Genomic DNA, 24,137 nt, shown 5'->3' on the forward strand with positions numbered 1-24,137 from the left:
GGTGGTAAAAACTTCTTCATCTGTTTCGCTCAGGATTCAAAATTCTACAGATTACAAAATGTTTAATAATTTTAGGAACTATTCTATCCAATTAAAACATCAAGAACCACAAATTAAGTGAATAGAAAATACAATATTGTATTTTTATTTTTATTATTCATCAAAATCAATCGGATAAATTCAATTGATAATCATTGTCTATACAATATTTTTCATATTTTTGCTTTCGCGTAATTGTTTTTTATTTTGCTTAAAGTTGCTTGCAAACAAAATGATACAAAAAAAGTGTGTATTTTAAATAGAGAATATGACTTTATTATGACTAGAGAAAATAGATAAATTTATGAGAGTAAAAAAAAAATGCGAGTGATTAACTAGCAACTAAATTTAAAATTCTCAGAATTAATAAAAAAAAAAAGTTTTTTAATCCTGCTGCACTAGATCCCTAAGAAACAAAACTTGCGATGAGAATAAAGGCGTTTCACTATTTAAGACATAAAAAAAAGGTTTTTGTTGTCACTAACGTCAGAATTTGATTCTATTCTATATGAAAAAAGTCGTCACAAAGCTTGCATCTGCATAAAATGTCTAGGACATGCTTACATGTCAAGATTAAATTATAGTTGAAACCTGATTAAATCGTTTATATAGTTTCTGTTCTACCCACTGATTTAATTTATATATTTCTGTATTCTATGGATAATCCACTAATGATGTGATTAAGTTATAGTTTAATGAAAGCTATTTTAGGCGATCTGAAATGAGAAATTTTTTTGGTATATAAAATAATATTATCTAATTAATGTATGAAAAGCGATTTAGAATAAGATTAACAGAATTAAGCATAAACAAGAAGGTAAAAGTCTATGAAAACCTAACATGAACTGGATTAGAAATTACCGATTCAATATCAGAATTGTCTTCGCTGGCAGTATGACTTGTTGGATCACCCATTGCGACTCGTGCATAATCGTCTGTGTCGATTGATTTGCAGAAGTGTATTGCGTACTTTAATTTTTCCATCAGCACTGCCTGTATTTGGGAAAGAGTTCAGGATTTAGTTAAATTCCTTATTGAAACTTGAATGACATTACCTTGCATGAATAACGTGGCATTTTCAATAAAAAGAAGCATGTATAACTTTCTGGCAGGAAATGATCAGCTGGATTATATTTATCAAGAACCTGTAAGACGAAATCTCTTCCTCTAAAGTCGGCTATGTTTCTTGGAAGTCTGTGGAAAACAAAAATTTGAATAAATTCAGAAAAATCCTGAATTTTTATCTTGTCTGTAAGCTTACCTCGTTCTTCCCCATACAAATCGCAAGAACAACGACCGTTCCTGATTTGTGAATTCTTCCATAACTTCCCAGAACCTGTATTTAAGGCATAATTAATCATCAAATGAGTTTTGCTTAGTTATATAACAAAATTTACCATTGAACAAGTGGAGATGTTGAGTCGACACCCTTATACGTTGCTACTGTCTTCAATAATCCTAATGGAATATCTGGAGATCCACAAACCATTTCTTGTAGCTCAGTTGCAGAGAATAATGAAAGTAGTGGTACGGGAATAACCTGTGGAAATAATCAAAGTTTGTTAGACTTCCTTCTGAATCTATCCGTAACAGGCAAAGAGACAGCTTCTGGATACAGCAGTGATATTTCTGTACCATGAAAGCATGCTCTTTGCCTGTTAGGGTATAACTCAAAATCCATGCCACAATTCAATATTTACCTTCGACATTCCATCTCTTACTGCCTTAATTTGCTCATCAAATTCGTGCAATCGGTAATTTAGTGCTAACTTCACATATTCATGCCTGTTCTCAGATGTAATGTGTGTGTATTTAGTAGATAAAAATACTTCGTGACCTTTCGCAGAAGGTGTTGAAAATGGAAGCTCCATAGTTTGGAATATTTTTGGATCTTCATCCATGTCTCTTATACATAACAGTCCAGTTACATAATCTCTGTCAACTTCTGTAAGATCTGATGGTCTCAATGCTTCGCCAGAAAGTTGTCTCCAGACAGGCTCAGCTAAACAATTCAAGCTTAATGGCGATCCTGTTCGAATGGCAATTCCTATTAAAACTCCAAGGAATCTGAACATGTTCATGTGTAAAATAGAGTTCAGAGTTGGATCAAGTAAGAAGCAATCTCTATTGGCACCAGCTTCACCTCTACCATTCGGTGTTTGAATTAACAATGGGACACTTCCATTTTGTAGTTCATCACACATTTCAGCAATACTTTCAGAGAATCCACCTCCACCTGTGTTGAATAAATTTAATAAATTTGAATATATTTTATGGATCTTCATACTTACAGTCATCAACTGATTCTCCGACAAATTTGACTTTCCATACACGATGAGGAAGAAATAGTGATTCCTGTGTAAGTAAAGGCAATTTTTGAACCATTTGGCCAAAAACACTCTTCATTCCATCAATGCCAGCCAAGCCATTTCCTGTTCTTGATCTTGACCGTTTTACTTGAATACGATTAAGCTCAATTGTCGGTCCATGAGGTTTGTCTCGCACCATGGTACACTGTATGACTTTACGTAAGCTTGCTTCTTTTATTGTATAAACAAGGATGTCTCTTAATGCTCCCAAGGAGAAATCACCTTCATTTGGTATCATTGCTAGGCATGGACAAATTAATTCCGAGAAATGATGAAGAAGAACTAAACGATTTTGTAGAATTTCAGGATCTATATCACGAACTAAATCATACTCCATTGGTGGTGCTGGAAGTGTTCGAGAATTGGTTGAGTGTGGGCATGTTGATATAGCAATAGTATGAGCAGATCCACAAACAACTTGAACGATATTCTTTCCTTGAAGTGCACTGACTAGTCTTGGTCGTTGAATTGCTGTTACAGTTCCATCTCCTAATTGTCCTTCATCGTTGTCACCCCATACATAGCACTCTCCAGTATCCGTGCACTGTTAATGTAATTTTGATTAATTTGTGCTAATTTATGGAATAATTTTGAACTTACCGCAATACAATGCAATGAGCCTGTTGCAATAGACACAACTTTTTTGCCTTGTAGAGCTGCTATCTTCTTTGGCCGTCGAACATGTTCACTGTTACCATGACCTAAACGATAATAATCACCTTTTCCGAAAGTATATACGCTTCCACTTCTTGTCAGTGCGACAGAAAATTGTGAACCACATTCAACTTTGATCACTCCCAAGCCAGCTAAGCTTTCAATCTTCATTGGTATTTTGCATCCATCAGAACCACCTCGTCCAAGTTTACCGTAGTCGCCATCTCCCGCGGACCATATGTTATCTGAGAAGAGATAAAGTTATTGATTTTGTTTTGTAAGAAATAAGGATTATTTACCATCATCAGTAATACACAATGTTTGAGCATCTCCACTTCCACAAGCAACATCGATTGCTCGATATCCTAGAAGTGCTTCCACGACTTTAGGTTTCAGCTGATCTTCCGAGTCTCCATGTCCCAACCTTCCGTATCTTCCCTTGCCCCAAGTTAGTACGTGTCCTTCTGATGTTATCTGGAAAATAATTTATTAGTAATACCTGAAGCATAGGAATATATCTTAATTTCTTACAGCTGCACTATGAGCACTTCCACAAGCAATATCAACCACGCCTAATCCAGAAAGAGCTTCAATTAATTTTGGACGATCGTAGCTATCTCTATTTCCATGTCCTAGTTTTCCATCTTCACCTAATATGTTAAAGAGTACCAGAATACACAATAATTCAGAATAAATTCAGAATGTAAAGCTACCAACCTTCACCCCAACTGAAAACCTCATGATCCGATGACAATGCTAAGCAATGTTTACCACCAGAATTAACTGCAACTTTTTTGATAAAAACATGTTGCAAACTTTCAATTAATGTTGGCACAGCGACTGAATCAGTTCCACCTATTCCTAATCGACCACCAGCACCATATCCAGTAGCGTAAACCTTTCCATCATGCGTAACAGCATAAAGAGTTTGTTCACCGCCTGCAATTTGAACAGGTCTTAACATACTTAGTGCTTCACATGGTGTTGGAATTTTAATTCGACTTCCATCAAGTCCACCAAGTTGTCCACGATGATTGTGTCCCCATCCAAAGATTGTCGATGCTCCACCACCCCATGAGAATGCCCAATCTTCAGGTCTTCTATTAAACCATTGCAGCAATTGTGAATCATGGTTTTGAGTGAACAGGACATGATCTTCATGTGGAGCTTTTTCAAATGTCTCTGATAAATCATTTTCATTTGGAATCGATGCTTGTAATGATGACGTTTGATAATAAGAAGACGATGATGTCATTGACGAGCTCATTTCTATTGCAGCTGTAACAGGTCCACCACTACCTGAACTATTTTCCAATTTCTTTCGAACATCAAGACAGAATGATTTTGGAAGTGGTGCACGACGAATTAAAGATTTTGCTACACGAACAGCAGCACAATACCTCTTAAACCATGACCATTTATGAGCTTCATTTGTGGGTAAAATAGTGTCAACATTTAAATCGCATGCTAATGCAATATATGATTGGAAAAATAGTGAATGCATTAAATGAACGCCAGTTCTAACAAGTCCTTCCTCATATTCATATTGCTTTAATATCATTGGAATTAAGGGATTTATAATATCCAGCAACGATGTGTCTGATGCACATGATGAATATTTTGATGTTGTTAAATAATGATGAATCTTCTTCAAACACCATATTCTCTGATTAATTGATAATGTTCCTTTCTGGGCACATTGTGATAGTGCTGAGATTAGTCTTAACAGCACATTTGGATTTTGTGGTGCAAGCTTTGAATCCAGCAACACCATAACTAATTCAATTGATGGCTGTGATAGGATTTTTCTATCAGATCCTAATTCTTGTAGATAAGATGCAGGCATGATAGCATGCACCAAGAATCTGAAGCCCCATCCATTAACAGAATTATCACTTGTAAACTTCCATCGCATTTCATCACCAGGAATTCTAATTTCTTGTGCCCATTGTGCATATTCTCGACCAGATCTTGTCGCTATTACTCGGCCACTAGCATCCATAATAATCAAAGGATCATTCCGTTTTTCAGTTGAGCACTGATGATCGAATTCAATTCTTAAAAATTCAGCTCCAGGTATTTTGACATGTCCAACTAACGTTATATCATCCACATATGGATGACTGCTTTCTTGAACAACAGGTCTTGGTACTTTTTCTAAGCAATGGCGCGATGTCAGATCTTCCAATTCAGAAATACATGTTTCAATAATCATATTTCCAACTGTTGACGAATTAAGTCCTAACTCAATCAAAGTATTTGCTATTGTTTCAGCATTTGCTTGTGGACCTGGAATTCGTCCACAAACGCTTAATTTCAGCAGCTCCAAAAGATTCCTAGCTTCTGTTTCTCCCAAAAGCATTAAAAATTCATCCAGTGATGATTTGACTACGGTTGTTTCATTTATCATTTCTTCCTGACGATTTATAATGCATGCCATTACTGACATTGCACTAGTTGACATCCTTGATGCCTTTTGTGCTGGATTATTGCAGCTTGATATTGACATTGACATTGAATTAGTTAAACTTCTGTATAAACTGTTTGATGTGTTAGGCAGTGGATTGTTGGGATATTCAGGATCATTAAGGATTTCTGAACCACCTGGAAGTTCGCATTCATCTGCTAAGCTTTCGCCACCTCCACTTGCTATTTGTGAATTGACAATATCCCGTTGATTAGTTTGTGCCATAACTTCTTGTTTATCTTGTTCGATAATATCCTCAGCCTTAGCTTCCTTCAGAATTTTTTCAGCATCAAAAGTCGTTTGATGATTTTTGATTTGAGCATGACTTGTAAGTGCAGCAATTATACATGATCTAGCTTGCAATATTTTTATGCCATTTAAAATATGTGTTAAAGCAGCTTGCAAAGCAGGAGCAGATTCAAGCGATAAAACTATTTCGGATAATGATTTTCGTGGTTGTTTCGACTTTGATGATAAAGCAGGTGAAGCTGTAGTTTGATCATCTGCTGAATACATTCCTAAACTTTGACCTCCAAGTGGATCTTTAGGAAAAGCAAATGGAACAGCTTCCTTTTTGTCATGTTCAGCTTCATTGTCTGGTAAGTTCCATGCAACACTATGAGAACTGCCACATGCTACTCGATTGACGAAAACTCCGTCAAGTCCAACGACTAATGTTGGCTTTTTGTTTACACTAGTCGTGCCACTGCCTTGCTGGCCATGGTCATTGTCGCCTATTTATCATTTAAATCATTAAATTAAATATTTTGATGGATCAATAATTAGTGACTTACCCCATCCATAAACCTGGCCTGATTCTGTGACAGCTAAACAATGTAAAGCACCAACAGCAACATGAACTACTTTCTTTCCTCGTAATCCTTGAACTGGTGTAGGTTTTCTTACATGCTGATCAGATCCATGACCCAGTCTGTAATAGTCACCTGTAATAAAATTTAAAATTTTTTCTTAGTGCCTTCTTAATAATCCTTATATTTCTGTCATTACCTTTTCCCCAAGTCCAAACTTCTCCGCTTCTTGTCAACGCCAGCGAAAATTGTGCTCCACATTCAATTTGCATGATTCCCAAACCACTCAAACGTTCGATTGGTAGAGGAACACTGCAACCATCAGAACCACCTCTTCCAAGTTTTCCGAAGTCACCATCTCCATGGCTATACACTAGATTATTCAAATATAGCAAAGATACTGTTAGTAAAGAAGTGATTAAAGTATTTGCAGGACATACCTTGTCCATCTTCAGTCAAACATAATGTCTGAGCATCTCTCGATCCACAAGCGACTTGAACGACTCTTTGGCCAACTAACTTTTGAACAAGTTTGGGCTTTAGCAATGTTTGATTATCTCCGTGTCCAAGTCTTCCATATTCACCTAAGCCCCATGTATACAGATGTCCTTCTGATGTAATCTGTGTCAATGAATTGATAAATTAACAATAATGAACAATATGCAAAAGTACTTTTTGAACTTACACAAGCACTATGTGCACTTCCACAAGCAATATCTCGAATTCGTTTTGTCTTAAGTGTTTCAATTAATTTTGGTTTTTCAAGTGTCAATCGGTTACCATGTCCTAATTTTCCATCCTCACCTGATGTGGAATAAAAGTAATCGAAAATTGGTAATTGATGATTTTAATCGGATGTAGCTTTAAACTCACCTTCACCCCAACTGAATATTTTTCCATCTAAAGTTATTGCCATTGCATGTTTACCGCCAGAATGAACTGCAACTTTCTTTACAATATATTGACTCAATACTGGTAGTTGTTGTGGAGTTGATACGTTGTTATTGTGACCGAGACCCAAACGACCATTTGTGCCTTCACCGCATGAGTAAAGCTTTCCATCTTGTGACACAATAAAGAGAGATTTTGATCCACCAGCAATATGGATTGGCTTGAGTGCTGATAAAATGGCAGAAAACATTGGAATTTTAACTTTAGATCCTTTAAGACCAGCAAGTTGTTCCTTATCATTCAAACCCCAGACAAAAACTCTCGATGATCCTTCTTCACGACATGATAATGGCTTGCTAATTTTCTCTTCTGCAAATCCAGTAGAGCTTGATGCATAAGTTGGTTCATTCATGTCATTGTCGGTTGCTAAAAATTGAGCATTTGCGAGCATAGCATCCAAGTCCGTCTGTCGTCTTTTGCCAACAATATACAAATCATGTATACGGCACTGAATTCCATTATTTCGGCATTGCTTTATAAAAATTTCTATATGATTGAAATACTGCCTTACATTTGATAAAAGATTGACATGAGTATCGTTAGACCTGATTGTGACCCAGTTAAAATCTTTAAGGCTGGATATAGTATCTCCTGTTTTAACAATTATTGTGCTTGGTTGATGGCTACAATCATTTGGATCTATGCGTAATGACAGTGAATGAATCAATATATTTTCTCTCATTTCCAGTCTTATCCATGGACGTCCTTGTGTATTAGAACTTTGCCAGAATGAAGTTGTTCGTTCAAGTAAATTTTTGGCTAACGATTCATTCGATGACACTGTTAGAGATTTTAAACATTGTGACCAGTCTTCAATAATATCATATAAATCACTTTCAGTTGATGCTGGATGAACAAGTTCCAGATCATATAGTTGACCACACCATGACTTTTGCTGTGGAAAGTCAACAATTACTTCTAAGCCATTGACTGCTGTAACGATTCCAACAGTATTTTTGACTGTTTGTGTTCGTGGAACAGTGTTTGTTGGCTTAATCTTGACGTGAGATCCATAAGTAATATTAAGAGATTTTAAATCTTCAGATGGTGGTTCCATTAATTCTAAATGCACAAAACACATCCAAAATGGTCGCTCGTGACTCTTGAAATCAACTCTGACATTCAGATCATGCAATTCATCTGGTTCAATTTTCAATACAATACCAACATCACCTGCTCGAATTTCCTCAAAGTCCCGGCAGCATCTAACAATCATTCCAGGAACTATATGACCTCTTACATATATGGCATATTGATCAGCATTCTTAAAGTCGTCACGACGTGCAAATTTCGTTTGTCGATCTTGTTGACTTATGGATGAAGAGTTCAAATTTTCAGAGCATGTGCTATCATTGTCGCTATCAACTGTACTTGCTATATTAAAGCTGTTGATTTTATTTAGTGTTCCTTTACTGTCTTCATCGACAATTGATTCAGGATGATCAATGATCCATTGAACAACTTGTTCTGGTGTTGGCAAAATTTCTACTCGATTAGTAATCTGCTTTAATGCCAGTTCCACAGTTTTTCTTGTGAATCCCATTTCCATTATTTGTATTACAAGCTTTGTTGATGGATTAGCTCTTGAAGATTCATTACCAAATGATGCATAATTACTAGCATTGTTGTAAATTGACTCGTGTATGGATTCATTATAGAGTAAGGATCCATGAATCATTGTTGCCTGCTTAACATTTTGGAACTTAACATGCGATGGAGGAATATTGTTCTTAAAATGTGCTGATAATGTTTGACATATTGCGATTGCTGCAATTTCCATTTCAGTTTGTGTATAACATGCTTTTAATGGACTCGATTGAATGGCACGTGATAAAACACTCTGAACAAGGAGTTCATGTTTAGGTTCTTGTGGAGTTGCTTGATCCTTTTTGTCATCACTCTCATCAGATTTTTGGTTCTTTGAATCATCTGACATGCTCTCATCTGAAGAATATTTTAATATTCCTGGTGATCGTTGTCTTAAAATTGTTTTTAATAAACTTTGATGACGGAACAGAACTTGAGTTGCTTTTAGCGATGCTAATTGTATCTGTTGATTGCTTAATAATCCAATATCGAAGGAATTCATGTTTTCAGTAATTTTTGTGTCAAAGTTCATGCCGTACATTAAAACAGCCCAAGAATTTAATAGAATTTCATTTAGTGATAACTTAGACAAGCTGAATATTCCTTGCTCGATGACTTTCTCAACTTTTGCGAACGAAATATTCTTTGTCTCATTAGAGTTATGAACATTCAATATTACTGTGCCACTTTGAGTCATTCGAGATATTGAGCACTTAACACTATCATAAATAACATCAATTCCAATACGTAAGCGAGGATCAAAACCACCAATTACATTTAAAGCAGCAGCAACATTAATTTTTTCATCATATACATTTGAGTCTCGTTCCATATCAATAAACATATCAGCTGCAATGCACATCTTTTGAGATATAAAATTGTTAATCGTATCATTCCAACTGGGTAATGTGTGAAGTTTACGAATGAGTGTAATTAACTCTTCAGCAATTGTACCAGAATGTGATGCACTTGCTAGAACTTTTGTTTTAATTCCAATTGGAAGTTGAGTGAGCGATTGATCATATGGACAGTTCATACATACAGTTCCTAACATGTAGAATAATTGATTAATAATATATTCAGTCCTTTCTGTACTGGTTTCATTCCATTGAACCAATGTTGCAGTTAACAGCTTAATACACTGAACTTTTTTGAAGACATCCTTTTCATTCATTATGGGTGAACGAAGCATATCAAAATACAATTTTAACCACAATTCTGACGTTATATGCTTTGATATGCAGTGGGATTTTAAAATACTTTTTAAAAATGCAATAGTTCTCCACATATCAAGTCCAATATTTAGTGAATAATTTCCTTTTTGTGACAATATTGCATAGAACATAGTCACAAATACTCGCACTGAATCATTTTGCATTTTATCACCATGAATTCCCACAGATGTTGATACCATTTGCAATAATTTAATGCATGCACTTTTTAATAATTTAGTTGGATGAAAATCATTTTGTTGCAGCTTTGACTCAAATAGTTCATTTTCTTTATCACTTTCTTTATCTGGTGAGATCGTTTTGAAGCTGCTGTCTGCAAGTCTTAAATCATATTGTCCTTCTTTTCCCATTCGGTATGAATTCGTTGCACCTGAATTCCATTCAACTCGAACCCATCCATCATCACCAACTTCACTGATTATTCTACCTTCACCATTTCCATCTTGTTCACCCCACTTCCAGTCAGCACCTCTAGCGACTATCGTACCGATTTTCATGAGCTTTACTAGTTCAGGTCCTGTAAGCATTCCATCTTTTGAGAAATTGTGCTTAAGCTTAATATTTTCTTCAAAAACGACACTAAGTTCTTTGTCAGATTTATTGCTCTGTGGTAGCTCATTATTTCCTGTTTGATGTAAGATTCCCAAACTTGTTCCAAGAAGTCCAGAATTGATCAACAAGCTCAATTCATTTGCTGTATAATTCTTGGCTAGAAGTCCGAATATCATCAGTAAAAATCTAGCTCTGGAAACTTTTTTGAGGAACACATAAGTACCAAGGTTCGTTTGATCTTTGTCTCCGTGAGTCCATTTTTGCTTACCAATGATTTGTTCCTGATTAACATACTTTTGGAATTCTTTAATTGTCCATTCTAAAATCTGCGAATGAGCAATGAGGACATCAGCTTTTTGATAAGCCGTAATGAGGTTTAAATTCTCAAGGATGTGATCATATTGCTGATCATTTGATTCTGTGTTTTCTTCACCGTATGCTGAATTAAGGAATCCATTGTAGATGTTATATTTAGCTGCGTCCAATAAATTGTTAATTGATAAAAGTTCGTGGAACATTTTCAATCCTTCCTTTCTTGTTTGGTATCTTTGAATTTGACAGAACATAGCTCGTCTCAATGTCTCTACATCCAAATTCTCTTGCATGACGAAATCAACAATTTGATTATTAACTGATGTCTTGAACTTTGAGTCTTCATATTGGTTGTGACGTTCACTCAATTTAAGAATGACATTATTTACAAATTCATCATTATTTAGTGGCTTTCCATCAACATTAAGCATTCCTTCATCAGCATTAGACATAATCAATGGAGATGATTCCTCGATTGGTGTATCAACTGCCAATAGGTTTTCATTTGACGGAGTTTTTGACGGAATCATTTCAAAATTCATTGCTTCACTACTTCCAACTTTATGGAGACTTTCATTCGATAAGTGTCGCTCAAAATGTTCACTTACAAATTGAGCTACTTTTGAGTACGAATTATGGTGACTTTGGATTGATGCATTCAATAAATCCTCAATTTTAGAAGATTCTATTTCACCATCTTCTGTGGATATTTTACTGTCCTCAATGATCTTTTTCACAATAGTCTTGAATCTTGGCTCTTTATAATGATGAAACAGCTTTTTTAATCCAGATTGTTCAGGACTTAATGATGGGCGTACTTCATAAAGGAGGAATCGACATTTTTCTAAAATTGGTGTGCAAACTTCTTTATAACTTCGATTCAACTGCTGACGAATCTTTATCAAATTCCATTTCATCATGTGAACGATTTTAATTATGTCACTAATTGGTTGTGGCACTTTACCAGTAGTTCCTGTCATGTCTAATTAGGAAGAAATAAAATAAGTAAATAACTATAAAATCCAGGAATCAAGTGTACATTTACCTCTGTCAATTACAGCCAACACTAAAGTTCCTAAGTTCTGATGACGAATAAGGACAGCTGTAAGTAATCTTTCAACATCAATTATTGGATGATCCGTAGAATATTCTTGATGCCAGATTAAATTGTTCTCTTTACAATATCTTTCCGAAAGACTGATCCATGCACTAACATTTGGATCAATAGTTTTACTTTCTGCTAAGCCATAGATCAATGACTGGATTCTGTATTGAAGCGGTGGACATTGTGCTATCGGTGGCAATTCTCCCAATAAATTTATAACATCTGTAGTTGGTGTACTGCCAGCTGTAGATCCACTACTTCGGGCTTCAAATTTCTCTTCATCGAATGGATTCGCAATATTTGTTTGCAGTCCACCTCTCAAAATAGCTGAATTAAGCATTTTCTTGCATGTCAATTCAGCCGGTTGAAGGAACGTTGATTTTTGTAATATATTAGATCTCATGCCTAATATCCATGCTAATGTTTTCTCAGACTCAAAATAACAAAGTTTTTCATAACTTTGATCGACATCTTTATATCTTGATGACTGTTCAGATTCATATTTGCCTACAAATAAACTATTATTGCCAATAATATCTTCCAAAGTCTTCTGATGCTCTAAAGCACTAAGTTCATTTGACAAGTCTTTTCCAATATTTGTCTCAATTAACGTTTGAGATTCAGCATTTTCACACCTGTGGATTAAGTAGGAACAAGATTAGGTTATAGCTTTAAATTTCACAATTTCATACTTACACAAAATCTTTAACATCATAAACACATCCATTGATAATTATATATTTACATCCATCAAGCATACTATTCTCAAAATCACATTTTCTAACTAATTGTGCTTCCGATGTTGCAGTCATCCTATCAACATCATTATCACGTGTTGTAGAAATAATACCAGGCCATCCCATATGATCAGAATTCTTTACATCTGTGTCATACAAAAGACGATTAATTTCATCAAGTGCAATTAGTAATGGGAGCATGTTTTCCATCCATTTAAATGAACTTAGGAATGATGGTCTCTCTTTCTGTACGAGAATTAATCCCAAGAGTAACTCATATAATAAGGAGTCAGAAATGTCACACTGTAAGATGAGTGCAACATTTTCTCTTTCTTGAACAATAACCTCCTGTGCCTTCTTTAGTGTTGAAACACAAAGCGAAGACATTAATATTATGTATGATTCGAGCAATGATTCTGCACCTGATAAATCATTAATGGGAGTTGCTGCACAGATGTGTGATAGAAGAAGTCGTTGAAATTTGTGGAGTAAATCGATACTTGGTGAGGAAGTATCATTAATAATCAGTTCATCATTGACTTTACTTAAGTTCTCAATCAATAATTGATTTAATCTGGACTGTGTTAAAGTAGAGTTATTATGAAGTAATTGCTTCAACAGATCAAGGAGTGGCAGCTGTTCACAGTCCTGACTTTCAGAGTTAATGACTTGATTTAAAGCTATTTCTAAGCCACCTTCAGCCATAATTGATCCAACTAATAAGTCTGTCATGAATCTATGAGCTGAAGCTTTTGATGGATCTGGAAGTAATGAGGTTAATGTTTGTGCTCTTTCGGATGGTGTCGGTAAGAGAATTGACCATCCAACTTGGAGAGCACTTTGAGCTGCCTCTTGAATTGTTTTGAGAATTGAATTTCCACCCGATAATTGTAAAATTCTTGACTTTATATTTTTCAATCTTATTCCAGTCAGTCCAACTTTCTTAGGTGAAATGTTGTTACAGATCATGGCATGAAATTGCAAACACATTAAATTTAATGAAGCAACTGCAATACATTCGGCCTCTTGATTTGGTGGATGTCCAGATTCATTTGAAACAGTTGTGGTAGATGATGATATATTGCTGCAAACACAGGACAGCAATTGATCCAATAGACGGAATGTTTGCTCTGTTAAATCAACAACAAACGGAATTCTTGGTGGAATGCAAATCATTGCTGAATGAGACCATATAATGCTTTGTGTTGATCCACAGGCAATTCCACTTATCTTTAGGAATGGTGGGGTAGTTAAAATAGGTTTTGCTATTATTAAGTCTTTCGTGATACATGGAGGGCAAATCTGTGAGAAGTCATTCTTTCCAAAGCCATAAAGTTCTCCGTTTTCCATCAATAACAGGCAATGAGCAGATCCAACTGAAACTTTCTCTATCTTCTTTCCATTCAAACCTTCAACCTTTTTAGGGAGGTAAAGATCTTCTAAAACATTTTCATGTCCTAATCGACCGCCTTTTCCAAATGTATAAACAGTCATATCATCACATGAAACAGCCATACTAAAATGTGATCCACAATAAACATTTCTAATGTTACTTAAACTTTCGACAAGTATTGGAACTTGAGATCCATTTGTTACTCCAATGCCAAGCTTTCCAAAATCTTGATCACCAAATGCAAAAACCTTTCCTTGATCGGTTACACAAAGTGTGTGCGTATCACCACATGCAACGTCAACAATTTTATGTGATTTCAATGCATTGACTAATGTTGGAATGTTTTTATCATCAGAATTTCCATGTCCTAATTTTCCAAACAAACCTTGACCGAATGTATACAATTCACCATTAGCTGTGTATACAGCACTGTATGTTGTTCCACAAGAAGCTCCGATTGCTTGTTTTTCATTTAATGCTGTAATTTTGGTTGGTTTTACCATTATGGCATTTTCATCACCTAATCCCAACCTACCGTGTTCTGCTAAACCCCATGAATATACTTCCATATTAACTGTAATTGCAATAAAATGTCTTCCTTCACAGTTTGAATAAATTTTTGATACAGTTGAATCAAATCCATCTAGTTTAATGGCTTTAGTTTGATCTGAATGTAATTTGACCTCATAGACTTCGCCAGTAGTGCTTAAAAGCAGGATGGTATTTTCTGAGCACGCAATTTGGTCAACAATAATATTTGCTCCAAAATCAATGGTTGGTGCTGAGTAATTGGAATTTCTAGTATAGTCATACATCCATTTATCTTCTGACTCAGAGGAAAATACATTAAATTCTGGTGAAAGTCCATTGTATCCAAGTGAGATTATCTGTTGATTTCTGTAATTCTGGATACGAGAAGTCCACATTTTGCTTGGTAAATGAAAACGACAAAGACGATCTAAATGGCTCATTATAATTACAGCAGCTTGCAGAGGATCCATAAGAGATTCATCGACTGCCTCATCACTTTCAGGAAGTGATAGAAAACGTAGGAACGATTCAGTGGGACTAAACGAATGATGATCTGAAGATGACAAGTATGAAGAATCTTTATTAATGTCGCCATATCGTCGCAGTATGTTAATCAGTGGAATTCCATTTGAAGACGATGGCATCTGTCTATTATCGTTATTATTGACATTTAATTCCGCTAAAGTAAGCAACAAAAGTACTCCTTCAAGTGATCCAGCAAGAGTTCCCTTTTGCATTTCAAGTTCAAGCAAGAGATTCAACGATATATTCCTATCAGCTCTTGGAATTTGTGCAGCTACAGACTCATTTTCATTACTAATCTCATTCAATACAATTTGACGAAGAAATTTTATAGATTTTTCTATGGCTTCCATCCACAATGATGACAAACTTGTTGTATCAAACAATCCACCAGGTTCTAATGATGTTTGGATTGCTTCAAGCGAATCACTTAAAAGTTCACTACATAAATCAGTATCACCACATTTCCATGCACGCTTTAAGCTTGCAAAGAAGAAGTTTAATGCAGTCCGTGTTCCTATCTTAGCAAGCTCATGCTTAACTTTTTCACTTTTGGTTAGAGTTACTTCTTTGGTTTCATTTTCATAATTAACATTCTTATCATCAATTATCATGCTTTCTCGATTTTGAGTTGCACTTTTCGTACTTTTACTTCTAGATAATGCAGCAAAATATCTTTCATAAATTTTAAGAATCATTTTTAATGAGAAGCTTGATAAGCTATTTTCGCTAGCTTGCAAGCATATTTTTCTTTGCTCTCCTAAAAGCTTTTTAATGCATGTATTCAGCTGGTTGTCATCTAAAATGAGAAAAAATTCAATGTTAGTGAGTCATTCCCAAATGAGAATCTAGATGTTACCTGGTATAGGGCCCCACATCCATGATTCAAAACAGGATTCACTACTAAATATGAAATCATTTGGTTTCTCCTGATGATTTTGATAATCATCCGGCAATTCCAATGTTGCTGGAACTAATTGACATGACTCGCATACACATGATGATGTTGGTCCACAAATACCTTCACAACATGAACAGTTGAGGACCTTGGCACCACAATAATATTTTCCATCCGTTCTCAAATACGAATGTCGTCCAGTTGAATTGATGATGGAATTATATTTTGTATCAGACAATTCCGAATCTTGTATCAAGGTATTAAAAATGGCTGATCTTGTAAAATATTGATCTTTTAAGGCCGCATTCAAATTACATTTTAGCCATTTTTCATCCAAGTATTCGAGCTTTCGAAGCCACATTTTGTGTTTTGAACTACTTAATTAAATGAAAAATGCAAAATAATCCACTTATATGCTCTAATATTTCAATTGCATTATTTTTTCATTGACATTAATTCATATGAAGTGCAGACATCTTTGACATTTTTCAGGAAGTTTAATTTTTTTCTCTGAAAAATCAATATTGACACGTTCTATTCCGTTCTGATCAGTGAAATTTTGTTAGTAACTTAAAATAAGTTAATTTAAATAGATTTTTGTTGTAAACTTTTATTTAAAATATGTGATTATGAAAAAATCAATTATGGAATTTTCCAGACAATTATTTTATCGAATTTTAAGCACTTTTTGATGTTTTTAAGCTTAAACTTTATATGCATCGAATGAAAACTAAATTACTTTAAACAATTAGCGCAATTTAATCATCTTTTTATTTGATTAAATATGTTTTTTCGAAAATTTTCACTGATTTTTCACCCGAAACAGTCTAAAATTGGGAGATGGTTTCCATTAATTTTTCATAATGCGTCGAATGTGCTAATTTTGTCTTAATGTCCTACGGTTACAGAAATTTTCTTAAATTTTGACAAATTTGACTTAAAACTGTTAATTTATCAATTTTTGAATCTGATTTTCAAGAAAATTTCAAATTTAAATTTTTAAAAATTTTGAAAGTTTGGCAAAATTTTTAATTTTTAACAAATTTGATCAAAATTCATTCAAAAAAATTTTGAAAAATATTTTTTAATCATCAAACTTCAAAATTATTGAACTTTTTATAATTAATCCAATGCGCTTCTAAAAATCGAATCTAAAATTTCTTTCTTTCCTGTCGGATAAAACTTTTGTTTACAAATTTAATTCGAATCATAACAAAAATCAGCTGGATGTAAACAAAATTGTATTCTGCAATAAAAGGTTACAACCATTGAGTTTCATTCATGGTTAGCACTTTATTGAATGACAGCATCCACGTGCGATTTTGAGATTGTATTTGTGAGTTGTTCTTGTATTGGGCATTTGTATACAAACATTGATGATATGACACGGCAAAACAAATGTTGTTATCATTTGCAATGTACATAAAAATTCATTCATACATGAGAGATCATCAATGTTGAGCATCGATGACCTTATGAGGTTAGGGTTTTTCTAATCACGAATCGACTTCTATAAATGAGCATATTAAGTAAATAGATTGTTGAATTCTAATCATATGTTGGTAATTTAATTAATCTTTGTTGTGAATTGAACAAATTAAGTCATATTTAATGTTAGATTAAGGAAATTGCCGAGATTGATTCTCCTTGTGCAACAATAAACAAATAGTGAATAAAAATGAATTTAAAATCTTAAATAAGAACTAAAAATCTTCAAATGTCAACTTTGTGGCCTTTATGATAATACTAATGGTTCCTAAAGATGACGCCAAACGCCTTTAAGCTGTCACAATGTAAGCTTAAAGGATTAAAAAACAATCAAAGCGCATTGAAATTCTTTTCGAAAAAAGGCAAACTTCAATCGTTTGTTTAGTCTTAATACAAGCTACACCTGTTTCCTGATAAAGAAAAACGACAGACAAAGCCAAAAAATATTTTTAAACTAAATTTAAAATCGTCACGACATTTAAAAAACTAATAAAATGACGACGCTTGAATGGGGAAAATTATAAATGCAATTTTTAAATGTTCAAGCTTTCGTTTAAGACTGTCAATTTTCATTTTCTTTTGCTTACAAGCAGCTGGATTGTTCAGACGTATTTTTTTTTTGTATACGTAAGTAAAAATAATTTTTACAATCGCGACACTTTGCAAAGTAAATTAATTTCACAGTAAAATACAAATGATGCATTCGATAAATTATAAAATAATCAAACATTCAATACCTGTTTTGGTGCTTAAAATATTATTGTATCGTAAATTTTCAATAATACACAGTAATTATTAATCACATCAATAGAGGTTTAAGTATGTCAAATACTGTCGACAAATTTATCGCAAAGAATTATTAAGCTATTTGCTATTTTAATGTTATTTAACAGTTGTTGTTTAATGCATTCGGTTGTGGAGTTTATCGCAGTAAAGTGATCAAAAATATATGAAGATGGAACGAGATTTGAAACAAGGACGACAAAAAGCATTGATTCAATATTTATTTTTGATTAAATTGATCAGTGGTGGACAACCTGTGTGGCACGACACACTCATAACCTGACTAAAGTTCCATTAACCGTATGCAGTGTGCAAGGCATACCATCAAGATGTCCCACGAAGAACAAAAGGTTGTCCAAAACTGATATTAATCTTTAAATTGAGCGCTCATTTTTGTTATAGACAACAAATTCAAAGATTAAGAGTTTTTCACGTATTTTATAATTCCATGGATCATAATTTGGTGAAACTATGTGATAAATGTTTGTTTTATCAAACCTGATTTTTGTTTGGCGTATGGTTTAAGCTCAAGTACGATTACGAAATTTCCTTATAAATCACATGCGAATTATATAAAAAAAAAGAAGCAAAAACAAAATCAGGTCAAGTTTAAGATTATTTTAATCATATTTTCTTCTTTTTTATCAACTCATTTGATGCATAACAAAATAAAAAGCGATGAGTTACCGGCGACAACATGTTTTAAATAACATATTGTGAAAGTAATGTAAAGAAAAGGGAAAATTAATGAGACGATAAAAAAGCTACCAATTGGAACTAACTATAAATCTACAGATGTGATTATAGAAATTAAATTTAAATATGAATGAAAAAAAAATTGTGTTGTGAAGTCACTTGACATTCTTCTCTTTGACAGTCTGAATAACAAACAACTTGCCGCACAGTGAAAAATAAAACAAGTATGCAGTATAAGCAAATGCACTATTAATATTCAGTATCTCACAAGAAGAAAAACAAAGAATCTCGTCGGCTGTAGTAAAAAATTTTTCACAAATGGAGCTCCAAGAAAATTGCAACGTAATTATAAATGAAAATTATCGTGGATCAATGGACCAATTTTTTGATTGCCCTCAATCTGAGGCTGATAGAATGAAACTTAAAAATAAGAATCACAATGAGCAACGGGAATCGGTGCTTCATAAAACAACATATTTTGAAACCTTAGTGCATTTGTTTAAAGGAAATGTGGGACCAGGTAAGAACAGTGCCTAACTAGTCTTATTGTGTCTTATAATTTACACACCACTTTAAGGATGCTTTGCAATGGCACATGCTGTCAAAAATGGAGGTTTATTACTTGCACCAATTCTCATTCTAATCCTTGGTGCTGTTTGTGTACATGTTCAGCACATTCTTCTCACATGTTCATCCAAAATGAAATATCGATACAATCTTGAAGTCTATCCTGACTACGCTGAGACAGTTGAGCTTGTATTTGAGAGCAGCACAAATGCACATTGGAGAAAATTCTCAAAAACCATGAAAGGAATTTGCAACGCCTTTATATGCATTACACAGCTTGGTTTTTGTTGCATTTATTTTTTATTTATTGGCACAAACTTACAACAAATTTTAGACTATTATGGATATAACATCGATCTCTATGTACTGATTGGTCTGACATTGATACCAATTTGGCTGTCGTCACTTATCACAAACTTGAAATTTCTCGGTAAAGAACTTCTTTTTGTTAAGTAAATGATAACAAATCTTTTTAATACATTTAATATCCACTAATGTACAGCACCATGTTCAGGAATAGCAAATATCTGTATGATAACAGGCTTAACAATCTCTTACTACTATTCTTCACAAGATTTGCCGCCCATATCAACAAGGGACTTCATTCCATCTGATTTTCGTACACTCCCTTTGTTCTTCGGCACGACAATATTTGCTTTTGAAGGAATTGCATTGGTATTGCCACTCAAAAATGCTATGAAAGAGCCACAAAGCTTTTCTAAATTATTCGGTGTTCTCAATGTAGGCATGATCTTTGTTAGTGGTATTTTCATATCATTTGGATTAATTGGTTACTGGAAATATGGTGAAGCCACAGCACCGTCATTGACTCTTAATCTTCCGATTGATGAGATGTAAGATGACACTTAATTTAAATTCTATTCCTTAATTCCTCTTCTTTTGCCTTTACAGACCAGCACAAATTGTGAAATTATCAATCGCATCAGGTGTATTATTAGGATATGCTATACAGTTCTTTGTTGCCATTCAAATTATGTTTCCAAATATTCAAAAAATGAATAATTTTTCAAGAGCACATCCATTAGTTGGGGAATTAGTCTTCCGAACTTTTATGGTATTGGTGACATTAACAGTTGCAATATTAATCCCTGAACTTGATTTATTGTTGAGTCTCATCGGTGCAGTTTGCAGTACAATACTTGCATTAGTTCTACCAACATTAATGGAGTTTATCTTAGTGTCGTGTGAAGAGCATCAGCATAAATGGTTCCTGGTCGTGAAGAACTTAATAATTCTGTTTATATCACTACTAGGATTCTTAACTGGTGGATATGAATCTCTAACAGCCATTATAGCTAAATTTTAAATTTTTAAGCTTTATTTAGTATAATTGAACCTTGACTGCAATGTATGTATTAAAATTGGATTAATGTCTCTTTTTTTTGTTATCAGTTTTAAAACAAAAAAAATAAAAGTTTTGCTCTTAATGTTGCTCCAACAATTATCAACGATATACTGCCAGCAAAGAATGATAAACATTACTCAATCTGTTTCAGGTTTTTTATCTTAATTCCAAGACAATCATCAACACACCAATTTAGCTTAATCAATTTTACTTGTCGAAATTAGTTATTTTTTTTTAATTAAAAAATCATAGCTAAAATTTTTTAGTCGATTTTATACTGTTGAAGAAGCAACATCAAATGGAAATTAAAAAGGAGGAATTTGAACCCGATGAAAAAGTCAAAAAACATGCGACGACATATTTGGAGACGATTACACATTTTGTGAAGGCGGGGCTGGGGGCTGGAATATTTTCTATGGCCGAAGCATACAGTAATGTTGGTTTGGTTCTAGCCCCAATCATAACTGCCTTTCTATCGTTTGTGTGCCTTTACGAACAACATGTTCTTCTAAGATCTGCAGCTAATGTCCGAGAACATTATGGAATTGAGAGAATACCTGATTATGGTGAAACATTTCAGCTAGCATTATTAGCAAATGATAATTGGAAGAAGCATGCACGAAAAATGAAGATAATATCAAATATATTCCTGATTCTTACGCAATTGGGATTTTGTGCTGTATATTTTGTTTTCATTGGATCAACTATGCAACACGTACTTCAATTTTATGGAATTGAGTTTGGGGTGAGAGCAATTATATCGATGTCTTTAATTCCGATCGGACTAAGTTCATTGATAACTAATCTTAAGTACTTAGGTAAATTTGATGATAACTACGATAAGGAAATCCTTTATTTAATTATTGACAATATTTTCCGCATTCTTTATCTTTTCAGCACCATGCTCAGGAATTGCTGGAGTATGCATGGTTGTTGGTATCTCAATTACCTTCTACTACATATCACAAGATTTACCGCCCATTACAGAACGAGCATTCGCAATTGCAAACATCGCAAGTTTATCACTATTCTTTGGAACCGTAATTTATGTGTTTGAAGGTATTGGAATAGTTCTACCTTTACAGAGCGAAATGAAACATCCGAAAAATTTCTCACGTAAACTTGGTGTACTTAACGTTGGCGTTTTAATCCTCACATCGTTTGTGATAACGTTTGGTTTCTTTGGATACTGGCAATATGGTGAAAAAGTTGCAAGTTCATTGACATTGAACTTACCTCAAGATGAAATTTTGGCACAAACTATCAATATTATCATAGCTGTTGGTGTTGCTCTTGGATATGCCTTACAGTTTTACATTCCGATCCAAATTCTATTTCCACTTGTTAAGCGATCGATGAATTTTGCATCAAATAATCCATTTGCCAGTGAATTAATATTCAGAACGTTCATGGTTTTAGTGACATTTACAGTAGCCATTCTTGTACCTAATGTTGGATTATTGATCAGCTTGATTGGAGCCGTTTGTTCAAATTCACTTGCACTTGTATTCCCAGTCATCATTGAATACTTGGTCATGACTAGAGGAGATAACAAAATGTCGTGGTTCCATATCATTAAAAATTTGCTAATTTTGGGACTTGCACTAATTGGATTTCTAAGTGGTGGATATCAAAGTATATTAGGGATTATTGCCTTGTATAATTGAACTGTAATAAATATTATTTATTGTTTATTATGCATATACATACTTCAAAATCAGCTTAATTACTATTTTTCTTTTAATTTAGTTAAGGAGTTGCGGTTGAAAGATTTGAGTTGGATTTGTGGAATGTATATTGATTGGTAAGTTCCAAACCATTGTTTCAATGTCAATACTCTTTGGTCCATTCCAATTCTCTTCAGTTGGTCCATCAACTGGCATTAATTCATTGCTTGTCGTTGTTACAAATTGGAAATGAAGTCTCCATCGTACATCCACTAGATCAGTAGTAAATGATGGAGTCACATGCAATGGAATTGGAAGTATCATTTGAGTTTGTAAAAGCCCAACACAAATTTCATGATGCTTCGTAAAGTTTGTAACTTTACCAGTTGAAGATTTTGATTCCTTGTCGCTGACTGGAGATTTCGGTGTATTTCTTAATAAGATTTCTTCACATTGAAGAGTAACAGATAATTGGACACATCTAACAGAACGACATGAAAAATCTAGTGATCCTACAATGTCTTCTCCTAGTTTATAGCTTGGCTTAAACAGGCAGAACCTTCCAATTTTACCTCGCCGATTAGTTATTATATAGAAATTCGGTCTCCTTCTTGCCGTAATATTTTGTAATGTCTCTAAAGCAATCTCAACTTTAGACACCACTTTTCTGTCATTTTCTAAAAACGGATTTGTTGGTGTCAGTTCCTCATTTGTAATGTCATCGCCTTGAGCTGGAATTGGCTCAACTTTATCTTCAATATTGAAAAGCGGAAGAACTCTAATTGGAACTTGCAGTAGCTGTACTTTTGATCCAAGACGTTGAGTAGCTACAGTCACTTTATAATAGTACTTGATGTCTATTCCTTTATATGTGGGTGGACAATTTGGAGGCAACTGCTCTCTATAATAATCTAATTAAAAATATTAGAAATTAATTAATAGCTCTAATTGTTAAGTAATTAGCAATATACTTACATGTCCTGGATTCTCCATTAGCTAGTCGTAAATCACAAAACAAGATTTTGGGTTCTGTTGACAAAATTGAATTTTCGTGAACATTTAAGCTAGTTTTTGGAAGTGACTGGACGGGTTCTTTAATTTTATGTTGAGTCTTGCAGTATCCATTAATTTGAACAGACCCCCATGCTAGATGCTCCATTGCATCGCTGTTTTTCGAGCATAATTGAAAATTCATGAAATCTCCAAATCATCAAATTTAGGTCAAAATTAAATTACTCACATATTCGATTGGGAAATCCTATGTTCTGGTAATGAATGATTGGATATTGTCACAAAGACTTCAACAGTTTCCCCACAAAGGAACACAGATGATTGGTTCCTTAATAATCTTGCAGTTATCTCAAACATTTTTCTTTTATTTACAAAAATTATATGGCGATGTTGCCTGATTT

The 24,137-nt window shown here is 34.0% G+C and overlaps 3 protein-coding genes across 4 annotated transcripts; 1 reads left to right on the forward strand and 2 right to left on the reverse strand.

The window, feature by feature from the left end:
• Nucleotides 1-113: 113 nt before the first annotated feature.
• On the reverse strand, nucleotides 114-16,764 carry HERC2 (E3 ubiquitin-protein ligase HERC2). Its single transcript, XM_070650601.1, has 19 exons — nucleotides 16,120-16,764; nucleotides 12,774-16,059; nucleotides 12,018-12,712; nucleotides 7,212-11,954; nucleotides 7,024-7,142; nucleotides 6,779-6,959; nucleotides 6,538-6,711; nucleotides 6,324-6,473; nucleotides 3,780-6,263; nucleotides 3,594-3,712; nucleotides 3,362-3,536; nucleotides 3,009-3,307; nucleotides 2,331-2,952; nucleotides 1,740-2,275; nucleotides 1,437-1,579; nucleotides 1,301-1,375; nucleotides 1,095-1,233; nucleotides 901-1,032; nucleotides 114-755 (listed from the first exon to the last, which is right to left on the reverse strand). The coding sequence occupies exons 1-19, from the start codon at nucleotides 16,517-16,519 to the stop codon at nucleotides 747-749; spliced, it is 14,481 nt and encodes a 4,826-aa protein (XP_070506702.1). The 5' UTR covers nucleotides 16,520-16,764; the 3' UTR covers nucleotides 114-746.
• Nucleotides 16,765-18,538: 1,774 nt separating this feature from the next.
• Nucleotides 18,539-22,767, forward strand: LOC139098529 (uncharacterized). The gene is made up of 6 exons (XM_070650760.1): nucleotides 18,539-19,645; nucleotides 19,703-20,122; nucleotides 20,195-20,546; nucleotides 20,605-21,017; nucleotides 21,325-21,876; nucleotides 21,956-22,767. The coding sequence occupies exons 1-6, from the start codon at nucleotides 19,444-19,446 to the stop codon at nucleotides 22,723-22,725; spliced, it is 2,709 nt and encodes a 902-aa protein (XP_070506861.1). The 5' UTR covers nucleotides 18,539-19,443; the 3' UTR covers nucleotides 22,726-22,767.
• Nucleotides 20,008-24,134, reverse strand: LOC139098345 (RAB6A-GEF complex partner protein 2). Of its 2 annotated transcripts, XM_070650515.1 has the most exons (4): nucleotides 23,966-24,134; nucleotides 23,701-23,891; nucleotides 22,769-23,636; nucleotides 20,008-22,674 (listed from the first exon to the last, which is right to left on the reverse strand). In XM_070650515.1, exons 1-3 carry the CDS (start codon nucleotides 24,091-24,093, stop codon nucleotides 22,804-22,806), a joined length of 1,152 nt encoding a protein of 383 aa, XP_070506616.1. In that variant the 5' UTR covers nucleotides 24,094-24,134; the 3' UTR covers nucleotides 20,008-22,674; nucleotides 22,769-22,803. The 2 variants fall into 2 exon arrangements, with proteins under 2 accessions (XP_070506616.1, XP_070506614.1); XM_070650513.1 differs by lacking the exon at nucleotides 20,008-22,674 and having other exon boundaries at nucleotides 22,722-23,636.
• Nucleotides 24,135-24,137: the final 3 nt, after the last annotated feature.

Source organism: Chironomus tepperi, unplaced genomic scaffold (assembly GCF_022539635.2).
Source record: "Chironomus tepperi strain 1889 unplaced genomic scaffold, CSIRO-AGI_Ctep_v1 contig_445, whole genome shotgun sequence".
Taxonomy (NCBI): domain Eukaryota; kingdom Metazoa; phylum Arthropoda; class Insecta; order Diptera; family Chironomidae; genus Chironomus; species Chironomus tepperi.

Coding starts and splice junctions, on each gene's coding strand:
- LOC139098345 (XM_070650515.1), bottom strand. CDS start 24,093: ATGTTTGAGATAACTGCAAGATTATTAAGGAACCAATCATCTGTGTTC. Junction 23,892..23,965: donor AGGATTTCCCAATCGAATAT/GTGAGTAATTTA, acceptor CTCGAAAAACAG/CGATGCAATGGAGCATCTAG. Junction 23,637..23,700: donor TAATGGAGAATCCAGGACAT/GTAAGTATATTG, acceptor ATTTTTAATTAG/ATTATTATAGAGAGCAGTTG.
- LOC139098529 (XM_070650760.1), top strand. CDS start 19,444: ATGGAGCTCCAAGAAAATTGCAACGTAATTATAAATGAAAATTATCGT. Junction 19,646..19,702: donor TAAAGGAAATGTGGGACCAG/GTAAGAACAGTG, acceptor CACCACTTTAAG/GATGCTTTGCAATGGCACAT. Junction 21,018..21,324: donor AGCCATTATAGCTAAATTTT/AAATTTTTAAGC, acceptor AAAATTTTTTAG/TCGATTTTATACTGTTGAAG.
- HERC2 (XM_070650601.1), bottom strand. CDS start 16,519: ATGTGGCTTCGAAAGCTCGAATACTTGGATGAAAAATGGCTAAAATGT. Junction 3,537..3,593: donor GAAGTGCTCATAGTGCAGCT/GTAAGAAATTAA, acceptor ATTATTTTCCAG/ATAACATCAGAAGGACACGT. Junction 3,308..3,361: donor ATTGTGTATTACTGATGATG/GTAAATAATCCT, acceptor ATCTCTTCTCAG/ATAACATATGGTCCGCGGGA.